Below are 21,206 nucleotides of genomic sequence, written 5' to 3'. Positions count from 1 at the left end.
GGAGTTAGGAAATGCCATGAAGGTCAAAACAAAGTAATCACAGTGTCAGGCAGGCTAAAGAGCTTGAAGCTCAGTTCTAGGTTGAGCAGGAAATTAAAGTTATGCAACATCTAACTCAAAATGGACTTGCACCCTACCCTTAGACGGCTTCAAGGGTACTGTGTTTTTTTTTCTTTAAAAATTTTTTTTAAAAAAAAGAATACCCAATTATTTTTTTCTCCAATTAAGGGGCAATTTAGCGTGGCCAATCCACCTAACCTGCACATCTTTGAGTTGTGGGGGTGAAACCCATGCAGACATGGGGAGAATGTGCAAACTCCACCCGGACAGTGAACCAGGGCCGGGATCCGAAGGGTACTGTGTTTTTAATGGCAGCAGAATTCAATGGCTTTTGGCCTTCCAATGTTCAACTGCAATATGTTTTTAAATCTGTAACCTGATGTCAGACAGGCAAGTAAATCATGGAGATAAAGAGTTGTGTGCGATTAGCATGTGTACGGAAAACAAAGTTGTTTCAATGGGAAATCTGTAAATATGGAAAAGACCACCAAGAATGGAACTTTGGAGTACTCTGGAGGTCACTAAGATTTGGTGGAAGAAGTCATTGCTAGAGATGCAGGGGCAGTGTTAACTGAAATAGGAACCATAAGAGTAACCTTACAGATTAGGTGGTGAAACAATATGTGGGAGGATAATGCACTAGGATGCAAGCACAAAAAAAAGTGCCTTTCAGTGGAGCATTCATGTCCTGTTGGCAAAGAAGAAATTAAATGTAGGAATTTGAATAGGAGATAAAAGTAGTTGGGAACGTACTGTCCAGGATAGATTTCTTGAGCAGAGTAATGTTGTCTGAGCAAAGGGAGTCAATATTTGCAAGTACTGAAACAAAAATAAAAGTTGAAGGCTGACGAGTTGGACCTAGAGAGGATTGTGTGAGCAGTTGTATCTTGTAGAGCAGCCCAGGGTCCATCAGATGTTTTCAAAAAGATAAAAAAGATTGACATAGTAATAGACCAAGTAGTATTGGAGTTGGCACTAATGGGGACCAAAGTGCCTTCTTAATCAAGGAATGCTGTTCGATAAGGAGGCGGGTGTCTCAGTGTTCATGCAGGTCTTGGTTAAATATGGAGCGAGAAACAGAGAATCAAGCCAGTCTGTGTTCAAGGTGACAGCGATAAGTAACGTTTCCATGCACTGCAGAGGGAGACCGAGGTGGGGAGGGGGATGGTGGTGGAGGGATAGGAAAATAAACAAATATTTATTTATTTCAATTTTACTTCTATGTGGTTCTGCAGCAGCTGGAAATGGCTAGGTCTGTGTGGATGAGTACAGCCATTGTATGAAAGCCCAAAATTTGTACAAGTGACTGGTCTCGAACTTCCGATCGGTGATAATGCCGATGCCCATGAGGTTTGCTCCAACCCATTTTCAGACATTATCTTCCAATTAGAAATGAAGTAGCACAGTTCCTCCAGGGTGAGTCCAGCAAGCCTTGATGAGTCGGGGGGAGAATGGGGGAGGAAGGAACTCCCGTTTTTATGACAGTAATTGCCATATTCAAGTAAATTTTTAAAGGTGTCAAGCATTTTAATAAGTGTGAGTTAGTGAATGGGTGAGTGAGTGAATAGGTAGGTGAGTGGATAAGGTGAGCCGGTGGCTGAGTGAAGTGGGCAGGTGGGTGAGTAAGTCGGTAATTTGGGGGAGTTTAGCTGGGTTGGGGTGGGGGACAGAGAGAGAGAGAGAGAGATCCACCTGCCCTTTGAGACCGTGCTTGAAACCTACCACTTGTGACCAAGCGCTTAATCATAAGAACACAAGGAATAGAGAGAGAGGTCCTACAGCCCCATTCAGTAAGATCACAGCTGATCTGATCTGGGTCTCAACTTCACTTTCCTGCCTGTCTCCATAACCCTCAATCTCCAGTAGTTCAAAAATATAAAACTAATGGCTACTTGTCCTAATATCTTTATTCTTTGGCTTACTGTCAGCCATGCCGCCTTTTTACAGCACTAGATGCCATAAACCATGTTAAGTTTAAAGGTCCCAAGTCAGGGAGAAGGTAAGCGTTGTAAGTGGGTGACAGGTTAGGGTGGTTGGAGCAGGGTGTGATCAGGGAGAGAGGGAGTTGGGTTATCAAAGGAAGGGCGGTAAGGAGTGCTGGGTGGTCAAGGGGTGAGCAGGTCAGTAGGATAGTCAGGATGGAGGTAGTTCAGGGATGGAGATGGTAGTTAGCGATCAGAGTTTAAATTCCCCAGGCAATTCCCAAACAGTCCTTGTGTGGGGACTTCTAGCCGTCCCCCAGCGCATCTTCTGGGGTGCAACCCATCCAACCATAGGAATGGAAGTTCCGGTCCATTTCCTTATGCGGCTCAGTATCAAATGTTGTTTGAAAACGCTTTTGTGAAATGCCTTGGAATATTCTACTGTTAAAGCTGCCATCTAAACACATGTTGTTGCAGTTTAATGAAATTTAGTGCAAAATAAGGCCTGTTCAATTAAAGAACAATTACTAAACATTAGTCAAGGTTCAAAATCAAACTTCCTCCAGTAACTTTAGTTGCAAGAGTGCCTCTGTATAAGTTAAAGTGGGCAATGTTACAACTTTCTCTCACTAAACAAACTTCAGATGATAATTGTATTTTTGTGCTTAATAACAGAAGGAGACAGAATTAATTTGTGGGATTAGTCATAATTAAACATCATTGAAATAACTTTTTATATATTTTAAATCTTATAATAGCGATCTAACTTACAACCCTGAATTTAGCTAGCTGTTCTCGAAGTTCTTCTATTTCTCTACACTGCCTCTTGGTTTCATTCTGGAAAATAAACAATAAATCCTTGTGAATCTTTCTGCAAACGATGAATATACCAATATATTTTGTTTTGTGAAATAACAATTAGAGATTGGTTACATAAATAATATTATAGTGTAATACACAGATGAAAAATAATTGCAATGGACAGCACATTGCTTCGCCAAATTTGATTTTCACAAGCAATCAATTCTCTGAACTGTGTGCGCCTGCCCCAAACTCCATTTATCCTCTTGGGTTGCTGATCTCTTTACCCACGCTCACTTGACATCCATTATACAGCCAGAGAAATAACTATATACTTTTACCAAATCCGTCGCCTTCATGTGGCCCACACCCATTTACTTCCTTCTTTTTTCGACTTTATCTCCATTTCTGCAGATAGCTCCCACCCTGCTTCCTGCAAGTCTATATTCCACTCTCCACGTTTCTGACAAATGTGTTTGACTTTATAACCTTCCATATAAACGCTTCCAAAATGTCTTTCCTCAAGTGAGAACTCCCCTTTGCTGAGTTGGTCAGGGTCCTTGACCATACTGTTCCATTTTTCACATACTTTGTCCCACTTACCAAAACCACAATGGAATTTCTATTTATTATCACTATCCATGATAGCAGCCTCCATGTTCAATAGATCATCCTCTGCCATTTATCTATCTCCAGCATGATTTTATCATCAGAAATATCTTCACCTACATTAGATGAACTGCAGCAGTTCAAGAAAGCATCTTGCCACTACCTCCTCAAGGGCAATTAGGGATGAACACCAAATGCTGACCTTGCCAGCGGTGCTCATACCCTAAAAAAGGATAGTTACAGATGATAACCATGGTGATGTGCTTGGCTTATCCATCGAGAAAGAACCTAAAACGCACCTGACATTCCTAAAATCATTCCAGAGTCTTCATCACCTTATCTGGAAGCTTGTTGATAATTCTTTGAAAAACTTGCTGAAATCAGTTCTGAATTTAAGTTTTGTTGTGACCTCATATTTAATTTAAGGTTTTCCAGGTTTACCTTGCTCATTCCTTTTATTAAAGATACCTCCAAGAACATCTCTCAGGCATCTTCTCAGACTGAAAAACCTAATTTTCTCTGGGTCATTCCTCATAATTCAAATCTTATTAGACAAGTAATCAAGCCTTGTGGCTCTCCTTCGTACTTGGCTCAGCACTTGAATGTCTCTCTTGTGCCTCTGTGACCAGAAATGGATACAATACTTAAGGTATGGTCAAACCACAGTTCAGTCCCGGTCCAATACAAAAACTTGGAATAACAGTCAAATGCATCCATTGAAAGCTTTTGCTTTTCATTGCACCAAAAATATGCCCTGAAACCAGAAAATATACCTGGCCCACGTTAATAGTTCATCACTACTTAACTAAACAGTTCACCCATCTTAGGCCGAAACACAAATAAGTTTGAGTGCCTAGCTAGTCAAAAACTCAGGCGTGTTACTGAATATGATAAAATATTAAGAGCATGATTTTTGAACTTCAGGCACAAATTCAATATTTGAGCACCTTTGCTTCTTGAATTTCTTTATCCGCAATTTCAAGTGCAATTTCTTTGTCCCTCTCCAACTGCTGTGCCAAATGGTCAATCTCATTCAACTCATTGCATAAGTGCTCGTTTTTCGTGCTCAGGTTTACAACCCTATTTGCTGCGTCACTTTTTTTCTCCAGAAGCTCCTTCAACTGCTTCTCCAGGTCGCAGTTAGTTCGCTGAAGGTATTCAACCTGTAAATATCATTTGAGAGGGAAATTAATCTGGAGTATGGCAAGTATAGCACGCCATATCAAAACATAAGTGCAAGTTTAAATTAATAAAAGATTATTGATCAAAATTATTATACCAAAAATTCCATTATCTCCAAAGTTGTATAGCTACCATTATCCCATTATCCTATTGATTGGTTTACAATTGTTTTCTACTCTATGAGCTACTGTTTGTTGTACATGTCTTTAACTTTTTAAAGCCACCAAAATACTTGGAATCCAATTATTCTCTTTCCAACTAATTAAAATATGTCTTGCAAATTTGGTCCTTAAATCTAAAACAAAGAATCCTCTTATGGCCCAAACTTCAGATGGCCTTTTACTGTATCAGTTGAGAGGAAAGCCTACATCTTAAGTTTTATATTTGATTATTCTTCTACGTGAGGCACACTAAATTTGCAATTAAATTTACTACATATTTTAAATTGCATAATTTTTGAAGTCACAACTAAAGATAATTTCAACACAACTCTCACCAATTCCCACCATTCACAACAATTCCCCTCCCCCACATCATGAATTGTACAATCACAATGCTACACTGCAACTCCTGTCTTTCTCTGTCCAATCACACACATTCTCTTTTGTTCATTTCACACCACACACTTGCACCATTTTCTTCTTGTCACAAGTGAAGACACAAACTAATTAAACAGTTTGAGAGAATAAGGCCGGTAGTACTCATATCATTGGTGTGATGGCATTTTTCCATTTGACTGATGGGCTTCCATGTTGATTGCATTGGGAGTCGGGTGACACATGGAATTTCCAGTCCACCGACAGAACAATTTAATGTGGGGATGCACTGCAATTTCCTCCGGGTGCTCCAGTTTCCTCCCACAAGTCCGGAAAGACGTGCTTGTTAGGTGAATTGGACATTCTGAATTCTCCCTCAGTGTACACGAACAGGCTCCGGAATGTGGCGACGAGGGGATTTTCACAGTAACTTAACTGCAGTGTTAATGTAAGCCTACTTGTGACACTAATAAAATTATTATTATTGACAAACTGGATAAATCTTTAGCACAGAGGTGACAAGGATTGCCCCTGGCTTTTATACTGTCCTAGAGGTCACGGCAAGAAATTCTCTGTCAGCTGCAGTGCCATTATGAATCTGGCTTGGTCAGAGGTGGTGGACAGGGACAATACCACCACCATCATCCCCAAGAACATGGTTTCAATGCAGAAAGAGCTCTGATGATCTCATAATAGCTGCAAGGGTGAGTACAGCACATCACCTCTCTCGACAACGCTCCTTTCACTCATCCTCCACCGCTCTCAACAATACTCCTTCCCTCTATCACAAACCTCAGTGTACCCTTGCAAAAGCACACTGCAACTCCTGCCTTTCTCTATCCAAAAGCATGCATTCCTTTGTTCTCTTCATACTATTCAGAAATTGCCAGCCATGAACATCCCTAGGTCCCACCATGCAAAGCAGTAGCCATCCACTAATTTTGTCTAGGCCACTAGGTGAACATATTATCAGAATATAATTAGCAAATCTTTTAAAAGTCCTGGAGGTTGATCACTTGGGTGAGAAATAGATCTAAGGTAATTAAATGAATTATCTTCATTATGGTTGGCACTTTGGTCTGCATTGCGGTTTAATAGCAGGTTCTAAGTTTATATTTTGAGCATTTGATTGATACAAAATATATTTTTGGCAAACACAGCCACAATGCACTGAATTACTTTTTTCTGTGCCATAATTTTTCTATGGTTCTATGAAAGAAGTGGTGAATGATCTAACAAGCACTGCTAAACAGAGTAATCCTGCGTAAATTCAAGGCAAGGGAATGAGCAAATCAGTACAATCAATGAGCTGTAAGCTGGATCCCTCTCACTTCTTACTGCAAGACATTGCAGTGACCCACCTTTTCATCTTTTACTTGCCGTTTCTCATCCAGTGAGGATAGCTGCTTGGACCTTGCTGCTGGGACTTTTCCAAATGCAGACCTCTCTGTGCGTCAAGGTTGTGCATTATGCAACACACCACCTCATGCAAAATTCTCTTTTGTGGAGCATGTGTAGATGGAGTCAATGGATGGGAAGGGGTTTTGAGTGATAGACTGGGCTCTGTTCATGACTCTCTGTAGTTTCTTACGGTCTTGGGCCAAGCAGTTGCCATACCAGGCTGTGAGGCAGCCAGATAGGATGCTTTCTGTGGTACATCTGTAAAAATTGGCAAGAATCAATGTGGACATGCCAAATTTCTTTAGTTTTCTGAGGAAGTATAAGTTTTCCTGTGCTTTCTTGGTCATAGCGTCGATGTGGGTAGACCAGGAGATTGTTGGTGATGTACACACTAGAAATTTGAAACTGTCAGCCATGTCTACCTGTAAGGACTGTGGTGGTTTCCACAGTCAATGGCAAAACCTGGCTCCCTAGTCCAGCAGACAGCAGATCCTGTTGTTGGAGGCTGCAGGGATCCATGAAAATCTTTGGAAAAAAACATCTTCTTGAGGCACTGCTCTTCAGTTAGATCCAAGACAGTGAGTCTTGGGCCTGTATACTCTGTGTTGGGTAAAGCAATAAAGATAAGCATAGAAAGCTTACTGAAGGTAATGAGGCAAAATCTGGTAACCTATAAATTGTAACATGCTTGGGAGGAACAGATGATTTTGGACACTTGGTCCACAAAACTTTCCACCACTCAGATTTTCCTTGATTTCTTTCTGTGTTTGTTGTAGACTCATTCACTGGGATTAATGCAATGGTCCAGTCAACAAATACTGTTGCATTGTGTAAGTACGATGGTAGACGGCATACAAAATGGACCTTGAAACCTATGATACTAAATGCTAAATTAGTAGGCTAAAAGCTGGAAGCTCTCCTCGAATATCAAACATCAACAAGGTCCCCAATGGTTCACTTACCTGCAGCTTAGGTCACTTTAGACTGCTGTTTCAATGGCTCTGACAATTTAATCACACCAACTCTTTCAAAAATGTTAGTTAAAATAGAGTCAGGGTCATATGGCTCCAATTTTAATATATTAATAAGCAACCTGTCTGCCTGTGGAGAGTGCCAGTTCCAAATCCAAAGCTTTATTAAAATGACAGTAGATGGGGCATGTGAGGAATGCTGTGGCAAGTGTACAACTCTTAATTTAATCAGCTGTTAACGCCAATTCCATCAGGTAAGCAGGTTTAAGATCAGACTTTTAGTCACTTCAGTTATCAAATTCCCTTCAAATTGTAACCCATTGTGATGTACAGGAGCCACGAGCATCTACTGCACTTTGTTTCTTTTTAAATGATAGAGGAACAAAATCATTTTCCTTATGAGTACTGCATGCCTTTCATCATGAATAAATTCCAATACACATAAGCTTCAATAATTATCCAATTAACTGTCATCTCAGTAATCCTCCAGGAAATTTACCTCAAGGATTTCAAGTAAAATCTTTGTGTGTGATTATTAATTCCTGAAATATTGCAAATGAAGGATGTTAACTCGCACCTGTAGGTTTAAGTGTGCTATAAGACGCTCATTACTTTTGCCTTTAGCTTCTAGAGATATAACATCATGAGGCCGACCACCTTCTAGCGTTCGGTTCAAACGATCTATTTCCTCATCTCTTGCTTCAATCTGTAAAAATAAATGGCCATCAAAAAAATGTGATTAGGGCGTAAACGTTTTATGTATCAAAGCAACTGAATGTGTTTATTATACTGAAGGAGTCGCCATGTTATGTTCTCTGGGAACTCTTATGCAATTGGTATATACAAATGATGCAAATTTAAAATGTACTGCATTGAAGTGAACTTGCAGTGTCTGAATGCAAATAACCTGAGCTTAAAAAAACTCTTAATAAACACACCCTGCATCCTAATTTTAACAGTCCTTGGCAGCTCACTGTACATTATAACAAGATAGATAAATAATTAATGCTGCATAACACACAAAATAAAATATGAAAGGCAGTTGTCACCAATGAGTGCATGCCTGGCTGTGTATCAATTTAAAGGGATTGCTCAGTACAGCACAGAGAAACTAGAGGGAACGTTGTTGTCAGAGTTCTTAGAATTTTTAGTACTGGCGAGTGACATGATGATAAATGTTTTTACAAAGCTTAAATTATATTTAGATCAATTTTTATTTTCATACAGTATTCGTGCATGTGTTACATAAATTGAAATATTTTCTATTCACAACCTGGTTGATCTTTACTGCTGTTAAATATCAACATATTAATTCATGCTTGTGACAAATGTTGGCTATTATTCTGATTAATTATGAATGGAATTGAAGATAAATTTGCAGATATTCAGATCCAGCTTGGATTTCTTTCCCAAAGGTAAGTGGTGTGAAATAAGCTGTTACAGAAGGAAGCTGTTTGGCCCATCGACTCTGCACCAACCCTTCGAAAGGGCATCCTACCTAGACCCATGGCTCCACCCTATCCCTGTAATCTCACCTAACCTTGCGATACTAAGGGACAATTTAGCATGGCCAATCCAACTAACCTGCACATATTTGGACTGGAGGAGGAAACTGGAGCACCCAGTGACAACCCACGCAGTCACAAGGGGAATGTCCAAACACAGTCACCGGAATTGCACCCGGGTCCCTGGCACTATGAGGCAGCAGTTCTAACCACCTTGCCACCCCTATGCTACTTCTTGAGGACTTAGCGCAGTCCCAGAAACGCCGACTGCTCTGGGTGGCACTGTTGGAACTGCAGAGCGGCTGGATATCTAATTGGTCAGTCTTGGAGGTGCAAACGTTCCTGCTCAATGGGATGGAAGTCGTTACCTGAGGCAATTTAATTGCTTGAACCACATAAGATTTCTCCATGATTTCCTGGGCCAGCAGAGGAGAATGTGCAAACTCCACACGGACAGTGGCCTGGAACCAATAGGAGAGGCTAGAAGTCGCTGGATTAGTGAGGAGTAGGAGCATGACGTCTTGCAACTGGATGAGGCGCTGCAAAATGTTTAAAGAGGGCAGGAAAGGTAGGAGGCGTAACACTATACCAACCCCCGCACTCGGACTTCCCTGGCACTGTCCTGCTCATCACACCTTGCAACTCCATCCACTGCTCTCTCTTCAGGCATCTCCACGCAGCACCCTCTGAATAGCCAACAGTCAGACTCACCCTCAGCCTTTTCACATTTCTCATACATTCTGTCAACTCACGCAATGTTCTCAACCTATCCTCTTCAGACATCCTACGTCTCACACTCGGAACTCTGCGTTTTCACATTGCATGGGGACGGTGAGCCAAACTCCAGGAAGTGGCAGAGAACCGGGGTTGACTGCAGTCATTGCCACATTTAGCATCACAGAGGCGCAGACATTGGCAGGGAGGGACAGATAATGGTGATGGAGGGATGAGGGTCACCCACATACTTGGTGACAGCATTAGATATCACATTGCTTTAAAAAAAAAAATTTAGAGTACCAAACTCCTTTTTCTTCCCAATTAAGAGGCAATTTAGCATTGCCAATTCACCTACCTTGCACATCTTTTGGGGTTTGTGGGGGTGAGATAAACGCAGACACAGGGAGACTGTGCAAACTCCACACGGAGAGTGACCCGAGGCCGGGATCAAACCTGGGTCCTCAGCAACGTAAGGTACCAGTGCTAACCACTGCGCCACGGTGCCGTCCAAATATCACACTGCTACTTGGCACAGAACCATTAAAGCTGAACTGATGTCTCAACCAACTGAAATGAAATGATATACACAATGTAGAATTTGAGCCTTCCTGCTACGATAGCAATAATTAATGTCTTTTACCTCATTTAAGAGATGGAGTGGGAGGAGGCCTAGAGGTTCTCAGAGAAAGGCAAGCACTCTGAGGATGCTCTCTCACAGGACATGCACCCACCATCAGTGGTGATGCACTCACCGAAAAGAGATATAGCTAGGTTGTCATATGCTGAAACACACAAGTGAGCAGGGGCAGGTACTGGCGAAAGTACCCAGAGATTGCAGGACTTTGCAAACAATGATCAGCTTGACCGTTAACCACCCAAAAGAACAAGGGCAGCATGTGTATGGGAACACCATCACCTACAAGTTCTCCTTCATCCTGTCGAGGAACTATATCACTGTTCCTTCAGTCGTTGGGTCGAAATCTTGGAACTCTCTCCCTAACAGCACTGTGGTTTACCTACATCACATGGACTGCAGCAGTTCAAGAAGACAACTCACCACTACCTACTCAAGGGCAGTTAGCGATGGCAATAAATGCTGAATATTTTTCACAATGCACAGATCTTAGTAATGAATTGAAAAAAAATTGCCTCGAGAGTCATCCACAAAAAGGAAACTTGTAGATCAACGTGCATTTTGTACAGCATTTACAGAGGCAGTGCATACGTTGGAGAGACACTAAAGGGTCCATCACTACCATGCGTGCGGTGATTTCTGCTATTGTTCACCTCCTAAAAAAGAGTGCGTATCTGCTTGGAGTATCAGTTGTGTCAGGCAATTGAGTGCATACCCAGATCAATGGCCTACACATTCAGTCTGCCACTTTTTTCGCTCCAGCTCTTGGCTGGAAGGGAAGTGCAGATGGGTAATGAGAGGGAAGATGAAAAGAGGGCACATTGTAGCTAGGACTCTTCTCAACATACTCCCACTTCTCATTCTGTGCTTCCCCCCCCCTCAATCAAAACAACCCTGTCCACGCACCAAATAGCTCATTCAGATCCCAATATGCTGTCTTTTATCCCCATGACTGAATCTGCCGCTGCAAAGGTGTTGGTGCAGCAATCTTTGGTGGGGCTCCCACAGGTTTCAAAATCCAGATGATGACTGCATGGGCATCTCATCTGTTGGGAGTCAAAAAACACAGTTTGTCACCAGCTCAGCTGGAGCTATGGGTCGCACATCGCAATAATGGGAAAGACATAATAGTTGCACAAGGGGATTCACTTGGGGGTGCATAACAATGTTTGTGGTATTATATTTACGTTTCTTTCAATGAATCAAACACTTCATTTGAACTGGTCATTCTCCTGGCTCCTAGCACATCCCAAATTAATCCTGAATTCCACTTAAACAGTAGCTTTCAGATGAATGATATGATCAGATTGGATGATGAGGAAGGGGTATGAATGTAACAGCTGGATCTTTGTAGGAATGATTGGGGCCACAGTCATATGGTCCCCCATTCCTGTAATAGCTGAAACATGCCTGTACAAGGTGGTCACAGGCATCTCTGCCAGCTAGTGGAGCAGCTGGAGAGGCCTGCACCAGCCTCTTTTTGCAATTTGATGCTGTGCTTGGTACAGCCATTCTGGAGACTTTTGATGGGATATACTGAAAGTGTCCCAGATATATCCAGACAATTAAATCACATCCTTAGCAACCCAATGGCTTGCTCAATGGTCATGTGGCGCCTGTTGTACCTTCTCTCTGTATCAGTGGTGGGGTTTCTCACAGGAGTGACACGTGTAATCACCTGGAACAAGACTTCCTGCCGAGCGAAATTGGTGGCGAATCATTGTCAGTCACTGTTTATGGCTGTTTCCTGGGATCTGCTGGTGTCATCTCCCTGCTTTCATCATCGGTTGCAAGTTCATCGCCCAGGTGGCCGATGCCTTGTTGCCAAAACCATCTGTCTTGTAGCATGGCATGTGGTTGCAGAGAAGAAAGCTGCTATTTGCTCCTTTTGCCATTGACATTGGTGTCGCTGCTTCTCTTGTCCCTCTTCAGAGGTTAATGTGTTTAGCTACATGAGCTGTTTCCATGCTGCAATGACGGTTCTCAGCAGGGAAATTCAGATTAAGGTGAGCAAAGTCCAGGGTTCAGGAAACAAATGCTTTGAGCACAAGCCTTTCGCATAAGCACGGCAGCAGCTGTGCACTTTCAAAACTGTCAGTTTCATTAATCAGCGAATCTCCAATGAGCTCTCATCGTTTTGACACAGAGTTCCACCCAGCTCAGGAAACACGTGTTCTGGCTTTTAAAGCCAGAATCCTCGTTTAAATCCATAATTAATGGGTCATTTAAATAAATTATCCAAAATGTTTCCAAATCTGCCCCAGTAAAAGCTGGAAGTGGATGGGACCATTTTCAGGGATTTAAACTCTACTACTTCCACCGTTTTGACAGTTAAAATTCAGCCCACAGTTTGTGTGGCTGCCATTCATAGTTCATTGGTACAGCTTTCAATTAACTGAGTTCTTCAGAATAAGAAGGATGAAGGCGGTTGGCATGAAACACTTTAGATTTGGCTATCCAGATTACAAAATGAGTTTATTAGCTCCCGAAGATGACATAATAAGATGTGACGTAATGCCTTGTTCATGTGGAATTGAGCAAGTTGCCTCATATATATGCCATTCCATTTCAATTTTCTTCTTGCGAGTCTTAAAGCAGTAACTAATGAAAATGTGAAGGCTTATTTACCATTCCATGTTAAGTTTAGGGTTATCTGCCTAGTTTTGCGGTAAAGCTAGTCAGAGTGCACCAGGTCAATCTTCATGGTTAGTTTATTTGAAAACATTCAAAAATAAAGATCGAGGCATATCATTAACAACTGGTGCTGGCTTAGAGTCATTATGGCACAAAAAGAGACCATTTGGCCATCAAGTCCATGTCAGGCCTTTGTAGAGCAATCTTTGTAGGGCAGAACGGTAGCACAGTGGTTAGCACAGTTGCTTCACAGCTCCAGGGTCTCAGGTTCGATTCCCGGCTTGGGTCACCATCTGTGCAGAATCTTCACGTTCTCCCCGTGTCTGCGTGGGTTTCCTCCGGGTGCTCCGGTTTCCTCCCACAGTCCAAAGATGTGCAGGTTAGGTGGATTGGCCATGATAAATTACCCTTAGTGTCCAAAAAGGTTAGCTGGGGTTACTGGGATAGGGTGGAGGTGTGGGCTTAAATAGGGTGTTCTTTCCAAGAGCCGGTGCAGACTCAATGGGCCGAATGGCCTCCTTCTGCACTGTAAATTTTATAAATCAGTCCCACTGACATGCAACTTTTTTTCCCTCAAGTGCCCATCCAATTTTCCTTTGAAATCATTGATCGTCTCCACTTCCACCACTCTCTGAGGTAGAGAGTTCCAGGTCATTACCACTCACTGAGTAAAACACTTTTCCTCGCATCTCTTGTTCGAAACCTTAAATCTGTGTCCCCCTACTCCTTGTACCATCAAGCTAATGGGAACAGCTTTGTGTGCCTACCTTTTCCAAACCTATCACAATTCTGTACACCTCTATGTAATCTCCCTCCTTGCCCCCCGAGAACAACCCCACCATCTCCAATTTAATCTTGAAGCTAAAATTCCTCATCTCCTGAACCATTCTGGTAAATGTCCTCTGCAATTTCTCCAGGATCCTCACATCCTTCCTAAGTTAGCTATGTAGCTTGCTTGAAGCACTTGAAGAACAGGATTTTTACCTTTAGCAGCGACCTATTATCACATTGCTGCAATTCTGCTGAGAGAGAATATTTTGAAGAAAGCTGTGAGGTTTTTTTAAATGTGAAAAGTACGAACTTTTGAACCGTGTGACTGCAGTAACATTGACAGGAAAACAAATTAAGCCAACTACAGATAAGTGATTTGATGAAGCCAACTACAGATAAGGGAATTGAATATAAAGCAACACCTCGTCGCCTTAGTCTCCATGCCCACTTCTTTGGGCAAGAATCCTCCCCCCCGTCCTACTGGTCCTTTCATGGGCCTCCAACATTCTGCCTCCAAGTGGACCCCCCCGCCGAGACAATTACCTGCCCTCGGTCTTTTCATTGAGAACTGTTGACGGGACATTTGCCGTCTTAATTTTTCTGCCCCCCTCACCCAATCCAACCTCTCTCCTTCTGAACTTTCTGCTCTTCACTCCGTCAGGTCTAACTTCGACTTTGTCATCAAACCTGCCAACAAAGGGGGTGCTGTTGTTGTCTGGCGCACTGATCTCTACCTCGCAGAGGCTGCGCACCAACTCTCAGATACCTCCTCTCATCTCCCCCTGGACCATGACCAGACAATTGAACATCAAGCCATTATCTCCAACACCGTTAGCGACCTCATTTCCTCCGGAAACCTTCCCCCTACGGCTTCCAACCTCATAGTCTCCCAAGCCCAGACAGTCCGCTTTTATCTACTTCCCAAAATCCACAAAAAAGACTGTCCCGGCAGGCCCATTGTGTCAACATGCACCTGCCCCACCAAACTTATTTCCTCTTATCTTGACTCCATCCTCACTCCTCTGGTCCATTCCCTCCACACCTACATCCGGGATTCCTCTGGTGCACTGTGTCATACGGACAGCTTCCAGTTCGCGGCCCTAACCATATTCTATTCACCATGTATGTGCAATCTCCCTATATCTCCATCCCACACCAGGATGGCCTGAGAGCTCTTCGCTTCTTTCTCGAAAAGAGGCCCGGACAATTCCCATCCACCACCACTCTCCTCCGCCTGGCAGAACTTGTTCTATCTCTCAACAACTTCTCCTTTAACTCATCTCACTTTCTCCATCAAAGATGTAGCAATGGGTATCCGCATAGGTCCTAGCTACGCTTGCCTTTTTATGGGGTATCTGGAACATTCCTTGTTTCAGGCCTACCCGGGTCCCCTCCCACAACTCCTTTACCGATACATTGATGACTATATTGGTGCCGCTTCATGCTCTCATCCGGACTTGGAAAAATTCATCAACTTCGCTTCCATTTTCCACCCTTCCATCACTTTCACCTGGTCCATCTCAGACACTTCCCTTCCCTTCCTTGATCTTTCTAACACCATTTCCGGCAATAGACTATCTACTAATATCCACTACAAGCCCACCGACTCCCACAGCTATCTGAACTACAGCTCTTCGCACCCTACACCATGTAAGGACTCCATCCCTTTCTCTCAACTCCGTCGCATTTGCTCCGATGATGCCACTTTCCAAAATGGTGCTTCGAAAATGTGTTCCTTCTTCCTCAACCGTGATTTCTCACCTACAGTTGTTGACAGGGCCCTGAACAGTGTGCGGTCTGTCTCCCGCACCATTACCCTCGTTCTGGGAGGGAGGAGAGGGAGCAAGGATAGAGTCCCCCTCGCTCTCACATTTCATCCCACCAGCCTCCGTATGGAAAGCATAATCCTCCGACATTTTCGCCAACTCCAACGTGATGCCACCACCAAACACATCTTCCCTTTACTCCCTCTGTCAGCATTCCGCAGAGACCGTTCCCTCCGAGATAATCTAATCCACTCCTCCACCATACCCAGTATCTCTCCCATCACCCATGGCACCTTCCCATGCAATCGCAGAAGATGTAACACCTGCTCTTTTACCTCTTCCATGTTTAACATCCCAGGCCCAAAACACTCATTCCAGGTTAAGCAGTGTTTCACTTGCATCTCTACCAATTTGGTCTACTGAATTCGCTGCTCCCAATGTGGTCTCCTCTATATCGGAGAGACCAAATGCAGACTGGGTGATCGCTTTGCTGAGCATCTTCGGTCTGTGCACATTCAGGACCCAGACCTACCCATTGCTTGCCATTTTAACAAAAGACCCTGCTCCCATGCCCACATATCCGTCCTTGGCCTGCTGCAATGTTCCAGTGAAGCTCAACGCAAACTGGAGGAACAACAGTTAGGGCAGCACGGTAGCATTGTGGATAGCACAATTGCTTCACAGCTCCAGGGTCCCAGGTTCGAATCTGGCTTGGGTCACTGTCTGTGTGGAGTCTGCACATCCTCCCCGTGTGTGCGTGGGTTTCCTCCGGGTGCTCTGGTTTCCTCCCACAGTCCAAAGATGTGCAGGTTAGGTGGATTGGCCATGATAAATTGCTCTTAAGTATCCAAAATTGCCCTTAGTACTGGGTTATGGGGATAGGGTGGGGGTGTTGACCTTGGGTAGGGTGCTCTTTCCAAGAGCTGGTGCAGACTCGACGGGCCGAATGGCCTCCTTCTGCACTGTAAATTCTATGATCTATGAACATTTCATCTTCCGGTTAGGCACGCTACAGCCTTCCGCTCTCAACATCGAATTCAACGTCAGATGATTAGCTCTACCCCACCTCGACCCATTTGTTTTCATCCCATTTCATTTTAACTGTCTTTTACCATTTCTTTCATAATATATATTAAACCCCGCCCCCCCCCATCTTATCCACCTTTCCTTACCCTTCCTCCTCTATGCTTCCCCCATCCCCTCCCCCCACATCTACAGTTCACCCTCTGATGTTAGTTTCTCTGCTGTTTGGCCTTTCACATCTTTTGTTCTCTCTGGGGACTGCCATTAGCACTCTTTCCCCTTGAATTCTGCGGACATTAGCACCCGGTTTCCCTGGGTTTCTGTAGCTATGACTCATCTTTCATTCACACTCCACATAAATATTTCCCACTTTCTCTGTCTGTTAGCTTTGACAAAGAGTCATTCGACTTGAAACGTTAGCTCTTTTCTCTCCATACAGATGCTGCCAGACCTGCTGAGATTTTCAAGCAGTTTCAGATTCCAGCATCCGCAGTAATTTGCTTTTATAAAGCAACACAATCGTGCAAACATGTTAAAAACAGGCCATTGCTACATTCGGCACACCCACTTTTTAACCTCCAGCTGTAGGAGGTCCCAAGAGGAAAGATACTATTGTTAGAAAGTTGTTGCACATCCTTATTCAGTTTTCCTTGTGATATAATACAAGTTAGTACATTATAGGAACATTGAAATTCTATACTGGGCTACGATCTGGATCCACTCTATACATCAGATATTTTCTTCGACATTAAAGTCGTGACCGTTCAAATCTAAACTGAAATGCAAAGTAATTTTCTCCTGTTTCATGCACAGAATTTATTCCAACAAAGCTTTAGTAATTAGCTAAATCTGTAGTTTGATGTATATTAACAAGAATCAGAATGGCTAACAAATTTTTTAAAACACTTTTTATGGACTATGAAGCAAGCCGTTGTTAGTAATCTTGGAATCTCAAAATCTTCTTCTTTTGTTCTCAAAGTAGATGAAGTAACTTTATAAAAATGGTTATTGTCTGCTCTCGATGTAAAGCTTAGGTTTTTGGAGTTCTTGGTTGACCATTGAAAATCTCTTGTTAAAGACGTTAAAAGGAATACTGCAGTGCATTGCAGAATTCCAAGAGCTTCCGGTTGCGGCTATGCAGAGCTAAGTCGCACGTTCAGCAGCTCCCGCTTGGAACGGACCTTTGGGCTCTTTTCAGGGCCCCCAACCCCATTTTTCCGACATTTCCCGGTGTGGGAAGAAGACTGCAACATTCCCCTGACAGAGTGTGGCTTGGACCAGGAGCGGGGCGACTAGAAAAGTGGTGGTGAACCCAAAGAAAGTGTGAGGGAAGAAGAGCAAGATGGCGGCGGACGGGGACCAGGCAGCGTGTATGCAGTGGGCGCAGGAGCAGCAGGTTATCCAGCGCTGCTTCAGGGAGCTCAAAGCGGAACTACAGGAGCCGATGAAGGCTTCTATTGATAAGCTGCTGGAGACCCAGACGGCCCAGGGGGTGGCGATCCACGAAGTCCGACAAAAGATCTCAGATAACGAGGACGAGATCTTGGGCCTAGCGGCAAAGGTGGAGGCGCACGAGGCGCTCCACAAGAAATGGCAGGAACGGTTCGAGGAGATGGAGAATCATTCGAGGAGATGGAGAATCGGTCGAGGCGGAAGAATCTGCGGATCCTGGGCTTCCCGGAGGGGCTGGAGGGGTCGGACGTGGGGGCCTATGTGGTCACCATGTTAAACTCGCTGATGGGAGCGGGGTCCTTCCAGGGGCCCCTGGAGTTGGAAGGGGCCCATAGAGTGCTGGCGAGGAGGCCCAAGGCTAACGAGCCACCGTGGGCGGTGCTGGTGCGGTTTCATCGGTTCGCTGATCGGGAGTGTGTACTCAGGTGGGCTAAGAAAGAGAGCAGCAGCAGGTGGGAGAACGCGGAGGTTTGAATATATCAGGACTGGAGCGCGGAGGTGGCGAAGAAGAGGGCCGGGTACAACCGGGCGAAAGTGGTGCTGCACAGGAAGGGGGTGAAGTTTAGCATGCTGCAGCCGGCGCGACTGTGGGTCACCTACAATGACTGGCACCATTATTTTGAGTCCCCGGAGGAGGCGTGGGCTTTTGTTCAGGCCGAGAAGCTGGACACAAACTGAGGGTCGGTTTGGGGGGTCGGGCGTGGGGATGGTCGGGGATTGTTGTTGTTGTGTTACATTTTGAGGGGGGGTTCTTTGTTTTTGTTTCTTTTTGATTCGGTGTGGGTGGTTAGGGTGGGTTGGGCACTGTTTTGGTTGGGTCTGTCGGGTGGGCTCTTGGAGGGGGGCAAGTAAACGGAGTAGGGCGTGGATGGCCGGTAGGGGGGATGGGGCCCCGCAGGGAGGGTGAGGTGACTGGGCCTGTAAAAGGAGCTGTGCCAGAGGAGGCGGGGCCGGGCAGGTGGAAAGCACGGGCTTTTTCCCGCGCTGAAGGCTGGAGGGGGCGGGGCCGGGGCCGGGAAGCACGGTTTTTTTTCCCAAGCTTGGGATGGAAGGTGGAGAGCCTGCTGGTGGGTAATGGAGGGGGCGGGGAAGTCCCACAATGGGAGCAGTCGAAGGAGAGGCGGGAGTGGTCGGGGTCAGCAGGAGTCAGCTGACTTGCGGGAGTGCAATGGGGGGAGCAAAGCAGCTAGGAGGGGTCCTAGCTGGAGGGTGTGTGTGTGTGTGGGGGGGGGGGTTGCTGCTGGTATGGTCAAGGGGGAGCTGGAGCGAGTAGAGGGGGTTGGGACGGGGGTCTGCCGCCGTGGGGAATGGGCCGGGCGTGGGGTGCGGGCGCGTGGCTGGCCGCATAGTGGTTATGGCTAGTCGGCGGGGGAGGGGGGCATGTAGCCCCCTGATCCGGCTGATAACCTGGAACGTAAGGGGACTGAACGGGCCGGTTAAGCGGGCCCGGGTGTTCGCGCACCTGAAGGGGCTGAAGGCGGATGTGGTCATTCTCCAGGAGACACACTTGAAGGTGGCAGACCAGGTAAGATTGAGGAAGGGGTGGGAATGTCAGGTGTTTCATTCGGGGCGGAAAGCCAAAAATCGGGGGGTGGCAATCTTGGTGGGAAAGAGGGTGTCGTTCGAGGCGTCGAGCATTGTGACAGACAATGGCGGCAGGTACGTAATGGTAACTGGTAAGCTGCAAGGGGAGAGGGTGGTGCTGGTCAACGTGTACGCCCCGAACTGGAACGATGCAGGTTTTATGCGGCGCATGTTGGGTCGGGTCCCGGACTTGGAAGTGGGGGGCCTGATAATGGGGGGGACGACACACACTTTAACACGGTGTTGGATCCGGCATTGGAGCGCTCCAGGTCTAGGACGGGTAGGAAGCCGGCGGCGGCTAAAGTGCTGAGGGGGTTTATGGACCAGATGGGAGGGGTGGATCATTGGAGATTTGCAAGGTCGGGGGCTAGGGAATTTTAATTCTTCTCGCACATTCATAAGGCCTATTCCCGGATCAACTTTTTTGTTATGAGCAGGGCGCTGATAGCAAGAGTAGAGGATGCCGAGTACTCGGCGATAGCCATTTCGGATCACGCCCCGCATTGGGTAGACCTAGAGCTGGGGGAGGAGAGGGACCAGCGCCCGTTGTGGCGCTTGGGAGGTGGGGCTGTTGGCGGACGAGGAGGTGAGCGAGCGGGTCCGAGGAAGCATAGAGAGATACCTGGAGGCCAACGATAACGGGGAGGTCCGAGTGGGGATGGTCTGGGAAGCACTGAAGGCGGTGGTTAGGGGAGAGCTGATTTCCATTAGAGCCCACAAGGAGAGGAGAGAGCAGAGGGAGAGGTAGAGGCTGGTGGGGAGATGGTGAGGGTAGACAGGAGGTACGCGGAGGTGCCGGAGGAGGGACTGTTGAGGAAGAGGCGTAGTCTCCAGGCCGAATTCAACCTGTTGACCACCAGGAAGGCGGAGGTGCAGTGGAGGAAGGCCCAGGGGGCGGTTTATGAATATGGGGAAAAGGCAAGCCGGATGCTGCTGCATCAGCTTCGGAAGCGGGACACAGCTAGGGAGATCGGGTGAGTTCAGGATAGGGGAGGGAGTGTGGTGCAGAGTGGGGCTGGCATCAATGGGATCTTTAGGGACTTTTATGAGGAACTGTATCGGACCGAGCCCCCACTGGAGGTGGGAGGGATGGGCCGCTTTCTGGACCAATTGAGGTTCCCGAAGGTGGAGGAGGAACTGGTGGTGGGTTTAGGGGCCCCGATTGGGCTGGAGGAGCTGGCCAAAGGGATAGGGAGCATGCAGGCGGGGAAGGCACCGGGGCCGGACGGTTTCCCGGTCCAATTCTACAAAACATATGTGGACCTGTTGGGCCCGTTGCTGGTTAGGACCTTCAATGAGGCAAGGGAGGGGGGAGGGGGGTTTGCCCCCGACTATGTCCCGGGCACTGTTCTCCTTGATCCTGAAGCGGGACAAGGATCCCCTGCAGTGTGGGTCTTACAGGCCGATTTCATTGTTAAATGTAGATGCCAAGGGGCTGGCGAAGGTCTTAGCCACGAGAATTGAGGATTGGGTGCTGCAGGTTATCCACGAAGACCAGACGGGGTTCGTGAAGGGGAGGCAGTTGAACGCGAATGTGCGGAGACTCCTGAACGGTATTATGATGCCGGCGAGGGAGGGGGAGGCGGAGATAGTGGTGGCGATGGACGCTGAGAAGGCCTTCGATAGGGTAGAGTGGGG

General features: G+C 45.8%; 1 protein-coding gene across 4 annotated transcripts in view; it reads right to left on the bottom strand.

The window, feature by feature from the left end:
* Positions 1 to 21,206, bottom strand: part of cep135 (centrosomal protein 135) — a 215,817-nt gene that overhangs the window by 128,799 nt on the left and 65,812 nt on the right. For 3 of the 4 annotated variants that reach the window (XM_072496794.1, XM_072496792.1, XM_072496795.1), the window contains 3 exons: positions 8,060 to 8,188; positions 4,340 to 4,555; positions 2,754 to 2,819 (listed from right to left, as the gene is read on the bottom strand). In XM_072496794.1, coding sequence (XP_072352895.1) covers positions 2,754 to 2,819; positions 4,340 to 4,555; positions 8,060 to 8,188 — 411 coding nt within the window. The remainder of the gene's footprint in view (positions 1 to 2,753; positions 2,820 to 4,339; positions 4,556 to 8,059; positions 8,189 to 21,206) is intronic. The other variant, XM_072496793.1, reaches the window with a different exon arrangement.

The sequence above is a fragment of the Scyliorhinus torazame genome, chromosome 3, assembly GCF_047496885.1.
Source record: "Scyliorhinus torazame isolate Kashiwa2021f chromosome 3, sScyTor2.1, whole genome shotgun sequence".
NCBI lineage: Eukaryota > Metazoa > Chordata > Chondrichthyes > Carcharhiniformes > Scyliorhinidae > Scyliorhinus > Scyliorhinus torazame.
This window is presented reverse-complemented; position numbering and strand designations above follow the sequence as displayed.